Source organism: Cannabis sativa, chromosome 2 (assembly GCF_029168945.1).
Source record: "Cannabis sativa cultivar Pink pepper isolate KNU-18-1 chromosome 2, ASM2916894v1, whole genome shotgun sequence".
Classification (NCBI taxonomy): Eukaryota; Viridiplantae; Streptophyta; class Magnoliopsida; order Rosales; family Cannabaceae; genus Cannabis; species Cannabis sativa.
This window is the reverse complement of record NC_083602.1, coordinates 53,053,629-53,073,195: the sequence shown is the minus strand read 5'-3', so window position 1 is coordinate 53,073,195 and position 19,567 is coordinate 53,053,629. Positions and strand designations below refer to the sequence as shown.

Here is a 19,567-nt window from a genome sequence, read left to right as displayed (position 1 = left end):
ACAATGTAATTGGCATTGAGTGATTACGAGATTTGGCGTGTTTGTTTAACCAAGTAATTACACAATAACCATGTAATTGGAGATAATTTAAGGATTTCAATTACACTCTCCAATTCTTATTAGAAGTGTACGTCGATCGGTTTGGTCGAGTTATAAAGCTTTCCTAAAATCAGGAGAGATATACTGCTTACTGCTCACGAAAACATTCGACCTATACTATTTTTGTCATCCCAATATAATTATCGGGTTGCAATATGTAGTTGTAACCCGCCCAATTAAAATTAGAAAAAGTTCAACCTGTCCAATAATTTTGTCGGTTTGGTCGAGTTAACCCATCCAAACTGATTTTCACTTTTTTTTAAATAATTATTATTGTTAGTTTATAGTATTCAAATAATTAGATTTTAAAAAAAAATAAAATATATTATTTATATTTTAAATTAAAAAGTATTATAGTCTTAATTAATTTTAAGAACTTTAATATAAGAAGTCGAGGAGGAGGAAGAGAGAAAGATTTGGGTAGGTGAGATTTGGGTAGATGAGGAGGTTCAGTGGTGGATGAGAGGAGGTTCGGTAATAGTGGTTGGTGGTCTCGATGCCTGGGTCTGGGTGGTCTCGTTAGTGCGAGGAAGAGGAAGAGGAAGAGACAGAGAGAGATGGAAGATGAAAGAGAGAGTATTTTGGATAGAAGTTGAAAATAATAGTATTTAATTGTAGAGAAGTTATATTTACACTCCAATACCTCATTTTTTTTTTTTTTTTTTGACAAAGTGATTAAAATCACTCATGAATTTACGACGCCCACGTCCGCCACCGGCGCTGGAACCTCCTCGAACCAGGATAGCTCATCGTCTAACCGCAGAGCATGCTTTGCCAAGCCATGGGCCGCTAAATTCTCAGAGCGGGCCACATGGGACAAAACTGCCCCCGGAAATTTAGACAATAAAACTATAACATCTTCAAACAACGCTCCTAACTTGTTGAAATACACCTCCCCATTGGTGATAGCCGTCACCAAAGCTAACGAATATGAATAAACTGAAAACAAATCAAAAAACCAAAATTTTTTTTTAGAAAATAATCAATCCGATCAAAACTCAAAACTCAAAAAATTGAAAAAAATAGATCCCCATATAAAATACTATAACTAGCCAAAGGGAGACCCTTTGGCTAGTAGCAACTTAACTCTTGTATTTTATTTCATCATTATCTTAGGATTACTATCCCTTACTAAGACCCTAAAACCTAAAGATTTTGATATGTAATCTAGTAATAACAAAATCCTGCAATGCTCCCATCCATAGAATATCAAAAATTTACTTTGAAAATTATCGCAATAATAAAGTAAGCACCGAATAATGTACTTCAATAACCTTGATTATCAATGATTAGTGTAATTCAATACAATGAAACAAAATAACCTTGATTATTAAGCATTAATGACCCATTAATTCCATAATCTTTCCCTAAATAAACGAAATCAACCATATTAATTCATTATTAATGTCCCCATTTTAAAATATTACAAATTCCTTTATTGTACTTATCCCAAAAAAGTAATTTTTATACATATTTATTTATGGTAAAACTTTATTATAATCAAATCAATCTATATTGAATTGAAATTACTTAAAATAATCCAATTTAATTATTATGACATAATTATTCCTATTTTAATTTCCAATAGAAAAGTTGTAAAACTTCCAAAAATTGTATCCTTTTAAGTTACCATAAAAACATTTATAATGATACATTCCTATACGACATAGATTACAAACCAAATTCCATAAAATTTGACTTCTCAAATATATCTGAATACAATAAATTCGCATTTGACAATTAGTATTCCCACCTCCTTTTAATACAATATCTTCGTAGTTATTATTCTTTAAATTACTTGATTAATTTTAAATAATAATATTAGAATCTGAAAACTAAATTCCACCACTTTCCCTTTTGCTAATAATTCCTAAAAATATGAACCAACCATAGCTAAAAGCTATTATCGTTTAAACTTAATCCTCTTTAAACCTTATTTCACTTGAAAATATTTTTAAAATATCATTTTAAAATTTTCTTTACATCATACCTTAACTTAAATAAAATTTGTCTAGTGCATAACTTGTTTATTTTGCCATTTTATTGTGTGAACATTTTATTATATTTTCAATACAAGAAGCCGTAAAAATTTTAAACAAACTACCCTAAATAATTAGGGGTCAGCCATATAATAGGCGCTATAGCCTTGTAAGGCGCCAAAGCCATAAAAATGGCGCAAATATAGAACAACCAATAACAAAAAGATTACAATATATCCCATTATAACAAATTAACTTTACAGAAATAAGAAATTTTCGAACAACAAATTCTTTGAAAAAACTGCATAGTTTTCTCCGTACTTTTCAATGCCAAACATCCATTTACTGCTATATTTCACGATTTTCCTAGTTTAAGAAACTCGCCCAAAAAATACAGAGAAACTTTTACTCATCATCAGAGACTATCCTTCCTCACTGTTTGGGTACCGAGAAAATAATAAAGAATGTAAAGCTCAGATCTAATAGAAAGGAGAGCACAGAAATCTTCTCCATTGTTTTTTTCCTTACTGTAAGAATCAAAAAGAAAACGCCAAAAGAGCATCAAAACTACTAAAATTGTTAGGTAACAATTTCGAATCGATGTCATTCTCCTATAAGCTAAATTAACAAAGATTAAATAATCTTTTCCATAGCCAAAAACAAAGGAAGCTTTATTAGCTTTCGATTTTCCCGCTTTTTCTCAGCCACACAAGAAAAAGAAACTCAAATTTTTTATAAGAGGACACAATTGCAGATCTAACAATACTCAATCACACAAAATCAACAATACAATCATTCATGAGAGAGAGAAAGAGAGAGTAAGAACTGAACCTGGATACTCTTCCTCTTCTTCTGAGCTTCGGAACGCTTAACGAGATCAGCGACGTGTCTAAACCTTCGGCGAGGGTTTCTGACAAGAGCAACGGCGGATCTCCATTTCCCTTTTGTAAAAGAGGCTTAAGTGTGTGCAAAAGACAAAAATTGTGTTAAGAAGTAATGAAAAAAGAAGAATACTAGTCACATTGCCACAGTTCCGATGTTGGGTCTTGGCCGAGAAAGAAAGCCGCCTCCTCTCTCCTACCACGTTAAGGGCCCACTTCTCCTCGTCGTTGTACTGGGCGTACAAGAAGCCTTTGACCTTGTCAAGTGAAACTGCAGAGTCCGCCATTGATGCACAAGAAAGAAGGGGAAGGGATGCAGAGTCCGCAAACCAAACAATAAAGTTTAAACCCTTATCTTGATGGTTCTATGGTGGGATAATCGAAGAATAGCAAGAGAGAAAGATGAAATATTGGGAGCGAGTACGGACGTAGATCCAATACCTCATATTTAATTGCAGGGAAGTTATATTTACACCCCTAATACATATAAATATATCACTTTTTTCAATAAAAATTTACTTACATAATTAATCTTGTACAAAATGACTAAAAAATACAAGTTAAAATTCTTTAAGTATTATTTTTTGAAACAAAATTAAACAAAATTAAAATCTTCACACACCCCCACTTACCATAAACTTACTCATATTTTCAGGGAGAAAAAAAAGCAAACTCATAAACAAGTTACAATTGTAATTTTTATATATACGATATGCAATATCCTTACAAGGATTGCATAAGTTTGTACATAATCAACTAAGTCCATGATTTATTGTTAAGAAACACAATGATTACTCAAAAAAAATTCTATTACTTAACTATCATGATCAATAAATCGTCCATTACAACCAATTCTTTTTTATCTTCCAATACTTCACAAACGTTAAAAGTGATCACAATTCTACACATAAATCAATCAATGATAATAATATGTTCACTGCAATTTAAACTAAATAAGTTGGTCTCTTTCAAGAAAAAAAAAAAGAAAAAACTAAATAAATAAATCGGTGAACAAATTCAACTTTCAAAACTTATGTTTAAGGACTCGACCATTATGAACATGACAGTTATTGTATTGGAACATACTATTTGAAGACATGGAGATGGTTTAAATTTTAAATCGGCATGGAGTGCATAGATAAACCTAATTTTGGAATTATAAATTGGTGTAATTATAAAATGTAAATTTTAACAAACAAAATGAGGTGCTCTTAACAATGGGGTGTAGAAATAAATTTTAAGAGTGTAAATATAATATCCCCTAATTGTATAAATTAATTAAGAGTTTAAATTTTATTGAGTATTTTTTTAAGCATGTAAAAGTAAAAGGATATTTCCCTAATAATATTAGTATTTTATAGTGTGGAAAAATAATTTGTATTAGGTAGTGAGTCAACAACACCAAAACCAGCCACAGAATGAGTAGTAGCTAGATGATCCCTAGAATTTGAAAAAACAAAAACACATTTCACTAATGAACAATAATGAATATCCTTGTACTATAAGGTAACAGTATACATTTTGCAATACCAAATTGTGGTATAAATCTCATCTTCCATGTTTGATTCTGATTCATACAAAAAAAAAAGAAGAAAAAATAATAACCAAAACTTGTATGTGAAAAGAAAAATGGGAAAATGGAGGAGGAGAAGAGATGAGAGGAGATTCTTCAATTATCAAGACTAGTTCTACAGTACAAAGTGTAACCTCCAATTGCATATAACTATCGAAACGAACCACATCAAAAACCCTTGCTAGTTGCCCGCAACATCTTCATTGTCGGGATCAGCTCTGTCAGCTAAATTTCACCTCAACTCAAGGCATATGAAAGACTACGTTTTTATGCGTGCAGGTCTTTATTTGAACTCCACACAGGAGACTTTGGACCACCATCGCCATGAATCCCGTTTCCATTTTCAACACTTAACAACGGATCTGATTCAACTTCTTTTGGCTGTGAGCAACACCATAAAAATTAATACATGTTAACATCTCGAGCCAAAATAAAGGATGAATAACCACTGAGTAGGGAATGGAAAGCACTGCTGTAACTGCATTATGTGTGTTTTTATTTTTTTCTAATTTTGTGTGCAACCACGGTTTTCCTCCACCACAAGTGAGGGTTCTTAATAAGTTCGAGTGGGGGCTATTTTTTCAAATTAAATGATGAATAAAGTGAAAACCACATATCCCTATGGCAGCATGAAATGCATGAATGAGAGTCAGGAAAAGAATTGCAATTACCTGGGACAGCTGCACTGGGGCTTCACTGGCCTTCTGCTGGCTCTCACGATTGCAATAGTAAGAATAGAGTACCATTCCAACTACCGCAACTAAGATCCCCAGAATGTTGCGCCAGCTAAATGGGTCACGAAGTAGAACATAGCCGAATGTCAAAACTAGACATGTTTTTAGATGTCCAAGGACCTGATAGGTAACAGGAGACGTCTTTCCAATAACCAAAAATGTACTGAAGTTTACGGAAACCGATATCAGGCAGGACAAAACAATGAAGAACTGCAACACAGGATAAAAAAGTTAATTTCAGAAAGAAACCAGGGAAATCAGATACAATTTAGAAGGATTAAGAAGCGGAAGACTAGTTTTTGTTCAATTCTCTCACCAACACTTGCGGGGTGTAATTGAAAGCGAATACATTTTGATTGGTCAAAAGCCCATCTAGAAATGGACCAATAATGAACAGAGTCATAGCTTGATAGGGGCAAGACTGATACAGAAGTTGCGTTGAAGAAACTTTGAACTTCTTCTGGATAGTGTTTGTCATCTGAATAAACTGGTTAAGAAAAATAGCTCATATAACAAGTTCGAGCATGTGTGACTTGGGATACTTTGTTAGCTAAACATCTTGTTTCTTATCATAGATGTTCTGCCCAGATACCAAACATATAAGTTTTTTTAAAAAATAAATGGAAAACTTGAAAGTTCACAACAGTTTAGGATACAATCTGAGCAACACAAGTTGTAAGAACTGCAAGCAGGGACAAGAAGGATCCCAGGGCATTGAGCTGAAGATCAGTCACTGTAGCAATCCCAACCCCCATAAGAAGGATTATAAGTGAAAACTGGATGGTCCTACTGTTAACGTCGAAAGAAGTATCAGTAACCAGTCCAGATAAATAATTCATTTTCATCGTGTCTAAACCTTATGCAAACTGTCCTAACCAGTGAAAATGAATTTAAACAGGCATGATATAATATTCAAAAATTTAGGGACAGAAATGGACATTCTATTGCTGATAGCTTCACATAATCAAAACTGAAAATCCATTAAATAAATAAACATAAGATGCATCAAAAATATGGCAAATAAATCATGCTAAAAAACGAAAAAATGATAAATATAAGTTCAGTGAATTGGAAATAGAAATTCTATGGCTGATAGCTCTTTACATAGTCAGAACTGAAAATCGATTAATCTGTCTGAGAGGAGAGAAACAAATCAGAACATTAGAGAGCTTGAGATTTATTAAGGACCAAATATCATGCCAAAAAATTCATCAAAAGCGTCCTAAGAAAGAATGCATGAGAAGAGCTTTAAGCCATGAACATTAGAAGAAAAATGTCTAATTCAAATCAAGGGATGAATTCCTAAACTCTCCACATATGTAGACCACATTCTATCTACCCATAATATTATAAGTAATAGTACCTACACCAAGGTTCAGATGCTAAGGGAAGGCTAGTATTGATTAACTCATCAATACAAATTTTAAATTATTCATATAACCAACGAGCAAGCAGAAACACCAATAGGTTGAAGTGTGATTCACTGACCTGAATTGCTTCCTAAAGAATATGGTCTCTAAAAAAACAGTGCAGGGGATGATTGCCAATTTTGTCATCTGAAATGAAAAAGTTAGAGGTAAAAGTTGTTCAAAAACTTGAAATTCAAAATATATACAGTGTATTTAAAATACCTTAGCCCAAAATCTCAGAAACAATAAAATAGAAGGGGGAAGAAAAAATATCAGCCTAATTATAGATACATGGAGTTCAATCTATTTTTGAGAGCTCCCGAAAAACAAAATGTAGAAACATTGTCATACCATTAGAGAAAGATAATAAACCACCATAACAAAAAGGATATCTTTAGCAATGAAATAAAAGCATTTACAGGAAACGAGGAAGAAAGGAAAAAAAAATGCTTTATTTGGTCTAGTAAATTGTCCTACAATTCATAATCAAAATGTACATTCTACCCAAAAAAAAAAGGTTCACCTGATAGAAACCAACAGAGTTGAAACCCAAGCTAAGATTCAGAAGTCCAATGGAGATTCCATTTAGTACACCAAATCCCATGACAGCTCTTGCATCAAAAGGCTTATGTTCAAACAGTTTCATCCATAGTGCTACGTGAAGCGAGCAAAATGTGACCAAAAGATGCCAGCTTGTCAAAGTTGTAGCTGTTCATTAAAATTCTGAATTAGAATAAATTATTTCTTTTATCTTTCTATAAGAGAAATGTCCAGGCTTGAGCACCTGAACACACACTCACCTCCCTAATAACATGAGCTAACCCCAAGTGAAAAGTTGGGATATCTATCAAGTCCAAAAAAGTAAAAGTTTTATGATAATTACTAGAAGAACAATGGTACTCCCAGTGATAAGTGATGGCGATGAAATTGACTAACACTATCCACACCATGATTGTGGAGGTAGACATCTATATTTTTGGGGGAGTGAAGATATTACATAAAAGATCATTTTTATTGTCCATGATGATTCCTTAAAATAATATTTCAAATGCAGTTAACAGTACATCATAAAGATTATATTGTTCATCTCACGGGAATTTAAAATTTATAGATGATTTTACATTTGAAATTACATCATTTCCAAATAATGAAGATGATAAACAAGCACGTTCAACATGGATGACTATGAAGATTTTTCTTTTCAAATACATAATGGATCAAGAGGACGATTTACTTGTACCCAGAATGCATCTCCCATGCGAAGCATCTCTTGGTGTATTGTTTTAAAAATCAGAAATGAAACTTTGCAATTAGGCATATTATAAATTCTGTCTTGAAACCAAATAGTCCAAATTAAATTCGCAACCAAAACGGCAAATATTTGAACTAAACTAAGTCAAGGAAATTTGAGCACCAACATCCAAACCAAAACCAAATCAAAAACACAAAAAGAAAAATTGGTCACTGAAAAGTATCTCATACTAACCAAAAGTGAAACCAAGAGTACTAATGAGGGCCTTGTTGCAAATCACAATTGAAACGGAAGACACCACCGACAAACTCAAAGCCCCAATAGTGCCCAACTGGAACTTCTGGCTCTCACCCATGTTCACTCTTGATTTAATAATTCCTTCCAAAACCTCTATCTGGATCAATCAACACCAATCACACCAATCACAGTCATCACAATATCAACAACATCTTCAACTATCACCGATTAAAAAAAAAACTACATACCTCATTAAGACAAAGAAAGATTATATTCTCGAGCGTGGTAAATTACACAACACAGCAGCAGGCAAGGCAGGGTCCAAACTAAAACAATGAACAAACACAAAAACGCCATGTGATCAAAAATTGAACTACAATTTCCACGAATCCATGGTTCTTAAAACCCTAGATCTGCTGCCATCAAATAATATCAAAAACCAAAAACACGCACACACATATAAATATATAGATATAGATACAGAGAGAGAGAGAGAGACTGACTGAGAATGTGTGTGTGGGAAAAAGAGAGCTGAAACACAGAAAAGAATGGCGGGGAAGAAGAAGGAAATCAATGAGAGAAGGGTGGCATTGATAATGATGAGCAGTGGTTCTTGACCATTAAGAAAATGGAAATGGGCAATGATTTTATTTTTTCTGTTTGGGACTTTATGACTTCTCTTCTCAGATTCAGAGAGAGACCCCTCCTTCTTCCTTACTAAAATAATAATTAAAAAAAAAAAATACATATGCTATTGGAAAATTATTCAGCATCCGAATGAATTTTTTGAATTTTTATTTTTTTTTATATTCTTCTATATTATATATTTAAAGAAATTAATGAAAATTTAATACCTCAAAACAGATTTAAAGTGTAAGTATGACTTTTTTTTTTTAATGGAAAATGTTAATTTTATTAACCAACAAACTCAGTCATCAAACAAGGTAACAAATTAATAGGATTAGAAAAGTACGATCAGGATACAAAGTGGAGGCCCTAACAAAGTTATAAGCTGCTACATTAGTAGATCGTTTAATAAAAATAACCTTAACGGTACACAATTCAGCAAGCAAAATTTTACAGCTTTGAATAGGGGTGTTCGCGGTGCAGGTAGTGCAGGTGGTGCGGTTTTGACTATTTTTTCAAACTAACCCGTACATACGGTTTTTCCAATTTCCCAAACCGCACCCGCACCGCGAAACTAAAAACCCGCAAAAACCGTACCGCAAAAAATAGTGCAGTGCGGTTTTTGTGATTTATGCGGTTTGGACTATCACTAAATAATTAAACTATCACAAATACAACAAACTTTGAGCAAAACTTATCAAAATACCATAAGGCTTGAAAATAAATATATAAAAAAAAATAAGTGTCAACAATACAATAATTAGTGGACTTTGAGTTGAACATTCATATATTGGACCTAAATAAATATACAAATTGGTATTTTTATAATGTGCGGTGCGGTGCGGTTTGAACCGCATATTAACAATTCAAAACTGCAAACCGCACCGCGCGGTTTAGGAAAAATTCAAACCGCGACCGCACCGCAAAGAATTTCAAACCACATTTTTGTGCGGTGTGGTGCGGTGCGGGTGGTTTGAGCGGTTTGGGCGGTTTGATGAACACCCCTAGCTTTGAATGACTTGACCAAACAAAGAAATCATACGAATAGAGCTATGTAATGCTTGCACCACCCTAAGACAGTCACTCTCCACAGTTACATGATGCCACTGCTGCCTTTTTATCCATGTGAGAGCTTCCTTAACACTGATTGCTTCAGCCAAGATTGGTTCAACCGTTCCCAAATTAAAGATGGTTCGGCCCTCAATCAACCAACCTTTACCGTCTCTTGCCACCATACTCGTACCAAAAGAGCGATCGTCATCAAACAAGGCTGCGTCTACATTAACCTTAATTCTGTTAACAAGTGGAGGGGACCAATGCTCCGCACCATCATGAACTTGAAAATCAGTACATGATGAGCCAAGGACAGTATTTTGAGTATTATTCCATTGATTAAGGACAGTATTTAATTCCGATATTCTAAAATTCTAAAAATCTTATCTCGCTAATTCTAAGATACTCAACCGTATCTAAGTAACTCTAATGACCAAATTGTTGAATTCCACTATTAATGGGCATAAAACAACAAATAACAAAATTCATAAATAACATGCACGCCACACCTAAAATTTAATAAAATTTCCGTAATTGAGAAGTTATTTCTCTAATGCCTATTTCTGACAGTATGTCTTATTTTCTACTAGAGCACATATGATCATAAAACACTAATTACTTAAATTACTAATAAGTTGCTAGTTCTATGTCTAAATATGCAATAATTACAATTATCCCCCCTTAAAAGGATTTCATTCTCAAAATCTAACCTGAACAACTTTGGATACCGAGTCCTCATGTCGAATTCTAGCTCTCAGGTGGCTTCCTCCACCTTGTTGTTCCTCCAGAGTACTTTGAACAATGTTATGGTCTTGTTTCAAAGGACTTTATCCTTCATATCAAGGATCTGAATTGGTTGTTCCTCATAGAACAAATCTAGCTGCAACTCTTAAGCTTCATAGCTTGAAACATGAGTTGGATTTGACACGTACTTCCTCATCATTGATATATGAGAGACATTATGTATTGCTGACAATGTTGGAGGTAAAGCTACACAGTAAGACACTTGTCCAACCTTCTCGAGAATCTCAAAAGTCCATGTAAACATAGGGCTCAACTTGCCCTTCTTTCCGAAGTGCCTCACCCCTTTCATTGGTAAAACTCGTAGGAAGCAATTGAGCCTTGATCTTTTCTATAGCATCACTAGTCCTTTGAACTTAGGAATGGTAATTTAGGGCATTTTTGCGGGTCCGGTTGGTGCCCTGGCCCAACAGGGCGACACTGGCCGGCATGATCTAGGTTTTTATTGAGCTCCTGCCCTGGCCCGCGTGTGTGTGAGCTTTCGTTATCCATAAATGCTTCAGTGGTGCTAGGACGTGGGTTTGTGAGATTGGGAGGTGTAGTTCATGATGGTGCGAGTGTCGTTTGGGCTTGATAGGCTGTTGGGGCAGTGGGAGATTTTGGTGTAAGTGTGGTGGAGCTATTGGCAGACTGTTTGGGACTTAAGTTTTCTTTTTGGATCGTCCATCTCCATTATTGAATGTGATTCAACAATTGTGGTTGGGTGGATTAATAATTCCCATTTAAATATCATGAAAATTATCTGTGAATGTTCTTGTAATGCTATTTCACATTCTATGAATGATATTTTTCATACTCTAGCTACTTCTGCTACTATTAGTGTAGGAGTGTGTATTTAGAAGAATGTTTGTCCATAATTTTTAAGTTTTTATGTCATTGTTAATTTATTTTAATGAAATATGATCCTTTCTAACATAACCTTATTATTATTAACATGGAAACGGATTGTAAACTCGTACATGGAAATGTCATAAATATACATATATTTTTTTTTTATTGAAAACTACATATATAGATATTGAAAAATAATAAAAAGAGATGAGTGAAATTATGCCAATAAAGACAATATATGTCCTTTTGTAGTAGGATCATGACAATAAAGTTCAATGTTTCTTGCATCTATAATGTTATCATATTCATATTTATATTTGTTCAAAAAATATATATTTATATGATTTTTTGCGTGAGAAGTAATCAAGTTAATACAAGTTTTCTGTACATATATATAATTTAGTTTTACATTACTTACTTGGTTTGACTAATACTAAACTTTTCTATATCTGTTAAACAAATAAATAAATAAATAAATAAATAAAACTTTTCCATATGACTTTGTAGTAAATATACATCGCATCAAATCTCCAAACTCATTAGTCATTACTCTATTAATTAAATAACTTGTACTTCAGACATCATACTGGATCCACCGACTAAACTTACACAAAAATAAAGATGAAAAAGTTATTAATATTTTATCATGAGTTGTGCTAAAAAAATAACACACTTTGGATAAATAACAAAAAATTACAAAAAATACAATTTCATAGAATTTTAAATATTTTTATGATTTTTTTATTTTATTTATAGAAAATACGGTCTTTTTATATTGTACTATCTTGTTAATTTGTTGTTGTTTTTTTGTTATCTGTATGTTAATTTTTGTTATTGTTTTGATGTTATTTAGATTATTTTTCATGTTACATTTATGTAGTTTTCTTGTTGTTTTTAGAATAATTAGCATTTTTACCCCCTCAACTTATGACACTACTATATTGTGGCCCCTAAAATATATGACCCGTTAAAAACTCCCCTTAAAATATAACCATTGCATTATTATAGTCCTTCTGTTAGCATCTGTTTGATTTTACTGTTAAAATGATATGTGTCAATTTCTTATTGGTCCACAAAAAAATTTATTTATTTAAAATTATTTTAATTCAATCTGAACATTAAATTTATAATTTATAAATTAAAAACAATTACAATAAAACCAAAATCACAACCCAGAAAAACCATTGCATCACTGATGCTTCTATATATATGAAAGATTCATATTAAATTAAAGGTCATCCATAAATTCCTATTAAAATTAAAAGGTTAGTATTTGATAAAAGAAAAAAAACATTACAGGTTACTGGGCAGAGAAAACGTGAAAGACAAATAGAAGTACCCTAAATCAGATCTAATGCACTCACAAAACCCAAAAGTTTGATGCTTCTCATTCTCATATACTCCTCTCTCCCTCTATCTCATTATTCTGATTTGAAGCCCTATGCCGCCTGCGTGTCTCTCATCTCGCAAATCTCTTTCTCTTCTCACATCTCATCTCTCAATTGATCTCTCGTCTCTCTCCTCCCCTCTTTCTTTCTCACTTTCGTCCTCTATTTGCTTAGGTAAGTAGGGGTGGCGAACGATGGGGAATGGGTGAGGGACTGGACGAGAGATTTGACGAAAGTTCAAGTGGCTGGTATGTTCTTGCGCTCTGTATTTTTAGGTGGTAATATAATTTTTTTGGTTATTGAGAAAGTAAGTAAGAAAAAGAAAAAATAAAAAAAGAAGATGAAGAAGCAGCTGTTAGAAATACTGTAAACTCTGAATATAGCCCTAATTAATTCAAGAGAATCAAACAATAAGATTAAGGAATAGCGGAAGCGTACCGGAGTCCATAGAATCGATCTTTGATTGGTATGATCTTCCAATTTTGCATCAAAACCTTTGAAACCTTATTTTCTTGATGATGGGGATTCAAGAACTCTGGAAAAATACTGATACGATGCAAAATGGGGACCCATACCTGTTATATTACCAACAGACAAACCTGTTGGCAATATTTTGGACTATTTCTATTTGGCCCCTCATCAATATAGAAATTGTCTAATTGGTATCCACATATTAAAATCATGACAATCATGCCCTTAAGTCATAAACTTTATTCCAAAATAGACCACATAAATTTGACTTATTTATTTGATGACCCAACACACATTTTATATATACAATTGTGACCCTAATTATTTCTAACAATCTCCCACTGGGTCACATATGTAAACATATAAATGTGTTAACCTTATTGAGCTCATAACTTTGTCATCATAACCATAGGCATGTGCAATCTCGTCCATTAACTATATCAACATAGGATCAAAGCGATTTTCGTTGTATCAATCACAACTAAATCCATCAATGGTCACATATATCAACATAGCCAAATGACATAGATCAATCATGATAATGTGATATGAAAATTACATGCATGGTGATCTATTCATGTCAATTTTCAATTGGTCCTACTTTACTTTATGGAGATCAAAACTTTAGCTTAAATGTACAAAGTGAAATAAACTGAATAACATAATTTCTGATCAGAAAAATATCCAAATACACATGTTTCATGAAACAAATAAAACACACTAAAGACAAACTCCCACTGAATCTAGATGTCCTCATAATCTAAAACACCCATACGAGCAGTGTGCTCATGAAAGACCTTGGGTGGCAAACCCTTAGTAAGGGGGTCTGCAATCATGGAGTTTGTACCTAAGTGTTCTATACAAATCTGTCCACTTTGTACCCTTTCTTTTACAACAAGGAACTTGATGTCAATGTGTTTTGACTTCGTCGAGCTCCTATTGTTGTTGGAATACAATACAGCTGATTTATTGTCACAATACAACTTAAGTGGTCTTTCAATTCCATCCACAATGCGCAGCCCAGTGACAAAGTTCCTCAGCCATATACCATGGTTGGATGCCTCATAACATGCAACAAATTCTGCTGCCATGGTGGATGAAGCTATGAGTGTTTGTTTTGCACTCCTCCATGATATAGCTCCACCACCTAACAGATATATGTAGCCCGAAGTGGATCTCCTACTATCTTGGCATCCCGCAAAGTCAGAGTCAGAGTATCCAATGATCTCAAAGTGATCTGACCTCCTATATGTGAGCATGTACTCTCTTGTTCTCTTCAAATATCTCATAACCTTTTTGGCTGCTTTCCAGTGATCAATTCCTGGATTGCTTAAGTATCTGCCTAACACTCCAACAATGTACGCTATATCCGGACGCGTACAAACTTGAGCATACATAAGACTCCCAACAGCCGAAGCGTAGGGAATCTTTTGCATTTCTTGAATTTCAAGGCTTCCTTTAGGGCATTGTTTAAGACAAAATTTGTCTCCTTTAACGACAGGGGTATCACCTGGTCTACAATCTTGCATGCCAAACCGTTTGAGTACTTTATCGATATAGCTCTTTTGTGATAATCCAAGAATACCCCGAGAACGGTCTCGATGTATTTGAATTCCTAACACAAAAGAGGCGTCACCAAGATCTTTCATCTCAAAATGCTTCGATAGAAATCTCTTGGTTTCGTGCAATAAGCCTATATCATTAGTGGCAAGCAATATGTCATCGACATATAGAACCAGAAATATACACTTACTCCCACTAAACTTATGATACACACAATCATCAACAGCATTCATCTCAAAACCAAATAAGAGAACCACTTGATGAAATTTGTGGTACCATTGACGGGAAGCTTGCTTGAGTCCATAGATGGATTTCTTTAATTTGCAAACCATATTCTTTGGGTCACCGACCACAAAGTTTTCTGGTTGCTCCATATAAATTGTCTCATCAATGTCGCCATTGAGAAATGCTGTTTTAACATCCATCTGATGTAACTCAAGATCAAAGTGAGCAACAAGTGCCATTATTATCCTGAAAGAGTCTTTCGATGAAACTGGAGAGAAAGTCTCTTTTTAATCAATGCCTTCTTTCTGAGTATAGCCTTTTGCTACAAGACGTGCCTTAAACCTGACCACATTACCATTTTCATCCCTCTTGGTTTTAAATATCCATTTACAACCAATTGGTTTTACATCTTGTGGTAATGGGACAACTTCCCAAACTTTATTGTCTTGCATAGACTTATTCTCTTCATTCATGGCATCATTCCACTTTTGAGAGTTAGAACTTTTCATGGCCTGATGAAAGTTGATTGGATCATCTTCCATCATTCCAATGCCATCCTCATGTTCTTGAAGATACACTATGTATTCATCTGGATTAATAGCATTTCTTCTTTCTCTAGTGGACCGTCGCAAAGGCACTTGTTCTTGAGGTTGTTGAGTTTGTACCTCTGGGGTTTGATTGACTATGTTTGGTTGCTCTTGATCTAAAACTTGATCAATATTAGGAATGGAATCCTGAATATTGTCAAAAGCAACTATTGGAATAGGAATCAACTCATCTTCAAGAGAAGTGGGTGATTCTAAATCCTCCTCAAAAACAAAGTCTTTAACCGTATTTCTCCCCCAAAACTCAATATCCTCAAAGAACTTTGCAGTTCCCGTTTCAAATATATTCTTTACTTTGGGATCATAAAACTTGAAACCCCTAGATCGTTCAGAATATCCAATAAAGTAGCTGCTCACAGTTTTGGGTTCCAGCTTCTTTTCATTTGGCCTATAAGGCCTGGCCTCAGCTGGACATCCCCAAACATGAAAGTGCTTAAGACTAGGCTTTCGCCCTGTCCAAAGCTCATAAGGTGTTTTTCCAGCTGCTTTAGTTGGTACCCTATTCAAAATGTAGGCTGCTGTCTTAAGTGCCTCTCCCCAGAGTGATTACGGTAAGGTTGAATGACTGATCATACTCCTTACCATATCTTTAAGAGTACGGTTTCGTCTTTCAGCAACACCATTCATGCTAGGAGATCCTGGCATAGTGTACTGTGGGACAATTCCACACTCCTCTAGATATCTGGCAAAAGGTCCTGGACGTTGTTCACCTGATCCGTCGTATCTACCATAGTACTCACCACCACGGTCAGACCTGACTTGCTTTATTCTTTTGCTAAGTTGATTCTCAACTTCAGCCTTAAAAGATTTGAACACGTCCAACACTTGAGACTTTTCATGAAGTAGAAATAGGTACGCATATCTTGAGTAATCATCTATGAATGATACGAAATATCGTTGACCATTCCAAGAAGGTGTAGGAAATGGCCCACAAATATCTGTATGTATCAACTCTAAGACATCTATAGCTCTTTTCGCACCCAATTTCTTTGTTTTGGTCTGTTTTCCTTTGATGCATTCAATGCAAACATCAAAGTCTGAAAAATCAATTGAATCTAAAATTCCATCAGACACAAGTCGCTCAACTCTATTTCTAGAGATGTGACCTAACCGTTTGTGCCATAAGGAACTTGATTTTTCATTATCCATTTTACGCTTAGTACCACGTGATTCCACATTCAAGGTTTCATTATAAGAAGCAACAGTGTCAAGCAAATATAAGTTGTCATAAACCATAAGTGAACCAGTTCCAACAGTATTTGAATTAATAGATAAACTAAAGCAATTGTTTCCAAATGAACAACAATAACCCAATTTGTCCAAACAAGAAACAGAAACCAAATTCCGTCTAAAAGACGGTACAACAAAAGTATCTATTAAGTCCAAATAGTAACCAGTACTTAACAACAACCTAAAATGCCCTATTGCTTCTACATTTACCGACTTGCCATTTCCCACATAAATGCATCTTTCAGCATCATTTGGCTTTCGGTAACTCAGGCAACCCTGCATAGAAACACTGATGTTAGTAGTAGCACCAGAATCTAACCACCAAGTGTTTCTTGGTCCTGAAGCTAAATTTACCTCAGAACAGACCAAAGTAAGAAATGTACCTTTCTTTGCTCGCCATGCAATATACTTAGCACATTCCTTCTTCATGTGTCCTTTCATGTTGCAAAAGAAACAACCATCATCACTGTTGGTTTGAGTTTGTTTCTTATGAGCAGGACCTTTATCCTTAGCAGCCTCATTCTTTCTTTTCTTGCCCTTATCTTTAGAGGTGCTTGCCAAATGAGCACTTTCAGTCTTCTCTTGCTTCAATCTTTCTTCCTCTTGAACACAAAATGAAATGAGCTCATTAAGAGTCCATTTCTCCCTTTGGCAGTTGTAACTGACCTTAAATTGACTGAATTGTGGAGGAAGAGAGATAAGCACTAAATGCACAAGCAAGTCATCCGAAAGCTCAAGCTTTAGTGCCTTCAACTTTGAAGCAAGGTGAGACATTTCCATAATGTACTCCCTTATGTTTTCCTTGCCCTTAAACTTCATGGAAATAAGTTTCTTTAAAAGAGTACTTGTTTCCGCCTTATCGCTTTTTGCAAAGCGCTTCTCAATTTCAGCAAGGAAAGTTGTGGCATCGGTGACCTCCTCGGACACCGCACCCCTAAAAGCCTCAGGTATGCCGCGCTTAATGATCATAAGACTCATGCGGTTTGAACGGTCCCACTTCTCATAAATCCTCCTTTGCTCGGAGGTACTGGAATCCGTAAGAGAAGCAGGACGATCCATCCTTAATGCAAGGTCAAGATCCATGCAGCCAAGAACAATAAAAATGTTCTCCTTCCAGTCCTTAAAGTTATTACCATTAAGGACCGGTACCGAATTAAGGTTAGTAGATACACTAGCAACAGCTGAAAAGAACAATACAATTACATAAATAACATGCTCATATAAGAATCCAAATAAAACAATAAATTCAAATAATGGTTAATCCCATCTCAAGATACCAAACACAACATTAATATTAAGTCTTTGGACAGTAATATTAATTGTAAGCGGTACTCTTGTTGTAGTGATCAAATATTGACAATAAATTATGTCAAACAATATGCAATCTTTGGACTAACATATTATTCACACAAGATTCCTTATAATTGTCACACATTTATCACCACAAACATGCATGAAATTCATCCAAATATTAACTCACCTTTGGGTTAGTTAATAAATTTATGAATTACATACACGCAATTATCATAATATTTTTATTAAATCAATCTACACAAAAGAGATCACTTTGGTGATATTTTGTTTCAATTAATTTAACTAAAATATTATATATCCTTAATAAATTTTTTAAACCAAAATTTGAATTTAATTGTTACTGTATTATATATTATTATTATTTAATTAAAATTATATAATAATAATAATAAAGTATCGCACAAAGGATTGAAATAATCCAATATATTTTCAAAGAGAATCATATATACTGTAATCATTAGTATATCCAATATACTATTTATACTGAAAAGAATAGATTACTAAGTAATCACACAAAACGTTGGATTGTGTATTACTTATCCAATAATAAAACAAAATTGAACTGTAGATGTATCTATATATCATTTTGATGATAACTTCATATATACTTAACTTTCAAACAATGGAATAACAAAAGAGGAAACGAAAAACACATACACCAATAAACCAATCCAATCATCAAAAGATATAATTAATAAAATCATATATTGAAAACAGTAATATATGTATATAAAACTTGAACGACTATCACCGAATGACACATAAATTCGGTAAAACTCAATCGTATATGCATATCGCATATAAAACTCAATCGTATATATATATATATATATAAACTTCAATCGCATGAATACTTAATGGAATATTCTAAATTTGAAAACAATAATTTAATGAAAGATCAATACCACTATAAATTCTCAAGAATTAATTTAGGGATGCTCTTGATACCACATGTTAGAAATACTGTAAACTCTGAATATAGCCCTAATTAATTCAAGAGAATCAAACAATAAGATTAAGGAATAGCGGAAGCGTACCGGAGTCCATAGAATCGATCTTTGATTGGTATGATCTTCCAATTTTGCATCAAAACCTTTGAAACCTTATTTTCTTGATGATGGGGATTCAAGAACTCTGGAAAAATACTGATACGATGCAAAATGGGGACCCATACCTGTTATATTACCAACAGACAAACCTGTTGGCAATATTTTGGACTATTTCTATTTGGCCCCTCATCAATATAGAAATTGTCTAATTGGTATCCACATATTAAAATCATGACAATCATGCCC

The 19,567-nt window shown here is 33.9% G+C and overlaps 3 protein-coding genes across 4 annotated transcripts; all 3 read right to left on the bottom strand.

Annotated features, from left to right (window-relative positions):
- Positions 1 to 745: 745 nt before the first annotated feature.
- Positions 746 to 3,387, bottom strand: LOC133033852 (uncharacterized). Of its 2 annotated transcripts, none has more exons than XM_061108875.1 (3): positions 3,100 to 3,387; positions 2,910 to 3,019; positions 746 to 1,038 (listed from the first exon to the last, which is right to left on the bottom strand). In XM_061108875.1, exons 1-3 carry the CDS (start codon positions 3,244 to 3,246, stop codon positions 960 to 962), a joined length of 336 nt encoding a protein of 111 aa, XP_060964858.1. In that variant the 5' UTR covers positions 3,247 to 3,387; the 3' UTR covers positions 746 to 959. The 2 variants fall into 2 exon arrangements, with proteins under 2 accessions (XP_060964858.1, XP_060964857.1); XM_061108874.1 differs by lacking the exon at positions 746 to 1,038 and adding an exon at positions 2,246 to 2,605.
- Positions 3,388 to 4,425: 1,038 nt separating this feature from the next.
- Positions 4,426 to 8,943, bottom strand: LOC115719759 (UDP-xylose transporter 3). Its single transcript, XM_030648943.2, has 9 exons — positions 8,668 to 8,943; positions 8,413 to 8,490; positions 8,162 to 8,321; positions 7,199 to 7,383; positions 6,755 to 6,822; positions 5,923 to 6,055; positions 5,583 to 5,744; positions 5,204 to 5,476; positions 4,426 to 4,913 (listed from the first exon to the last, which is right to left on the bottom strand). The coding sequence occupies exons 3-9, from the start codon at positions 8,280 to 8,282 to the stop codon at positions 4,800 to 4,802; spliced, it is 1,056 nt and encodes a 351-aa protein (XP_030504803.1). The 5' UTR covers positions 8,283 to 8,321; positions 8,413 to 8,490; positions 8,668 to 8,943; the 3' UTR covers positions 4,426 to 4,799.
- A 7,992-nt stretch (positions 8,944 to 16,935) lies between these two features.
- LOC133033851 (uncharacterized) lies at positions 16,936 to 19,075 on the bottom strand. Its single transcript, XM_061108873.1, has 2 exons — positions 17,342 to 19,075; positions 16,936 to 17,234 (listed from the first exon to the last, which is right to left on the bottom strand). Exons 1-2 carry the CDS (start codon positions 18,039 to 18,041, stop codon positions 17,206 to 17,208), a joined length of 729 nt encoding a protein of 242 aa, XP_060964856.1. The 5' UTR covers positions 18,042 to 19,075; the 3' UTR covers positions 16,936 to 17,205.
- Between the last annotated feature and the right edge of the window lie 492 nt (positions 19,076 to 19,567).

Bases quoted from the DNA above. Each gene is read 5' to 3' on its own strand.
- LOC133033851 (XM_061108873.1), bottom strand. From the start codon at position 18,041: ATGGATCTTGACCTTGCATTAAGGATGGATCGTCCTGCTTCTCTTACG. The intron at 17,235-17,341 runs GTACATTTCTTA...GTTTCTATGCAG, and splicing joins TGCATGGCGAGCAAAGAAAG to GGTTGCCTGAGTTACCGAAA.
- LOC133033852 (XM_061108874.1), bottom strand. From the start codon at position 3,246: ATGGCGGACTCTGCAGTTTCACTTGACAAGGTCAAAGGCTTCTTGTAC. The intron at 3,020-3,099 runs GTGACTAGTATT...CTTTTACAAAAG, and splicing joins AACATCGGAACTGTGGCAAT to GGAAATGGAGATCCGCCGTT. The intron at 2,606-2,909 runs GTTCAGTTCTTA...TGATTCTTACAG, and splicing joins AGAAGAGGAAGAGTATCCAG to TAAGGAAAAAAACAATGGAG.
- LOC115719759 (XM_030648943.2), bottom strand. From the start codon at position 8,282: ATGGGTGAGAGCCAGAAGTTCCAGTTGGGCACTATTGGGGCTTTGAGT. The intron at 7,384-8,161 runs GTTAGTATGAGA...TTTAATGAACAG, and splicing joins TACTCTTGGTTTCACTTTTG to CTACAACTTTGACAAGCTGG. The intron at 4,914-5,203 runs GTAATTGCAATT...TGTTGCTCACAG, and splicing joins CCCCAGTGCAGCTGTCCCAG to CCAAAAGAAGTTGAATCAGA.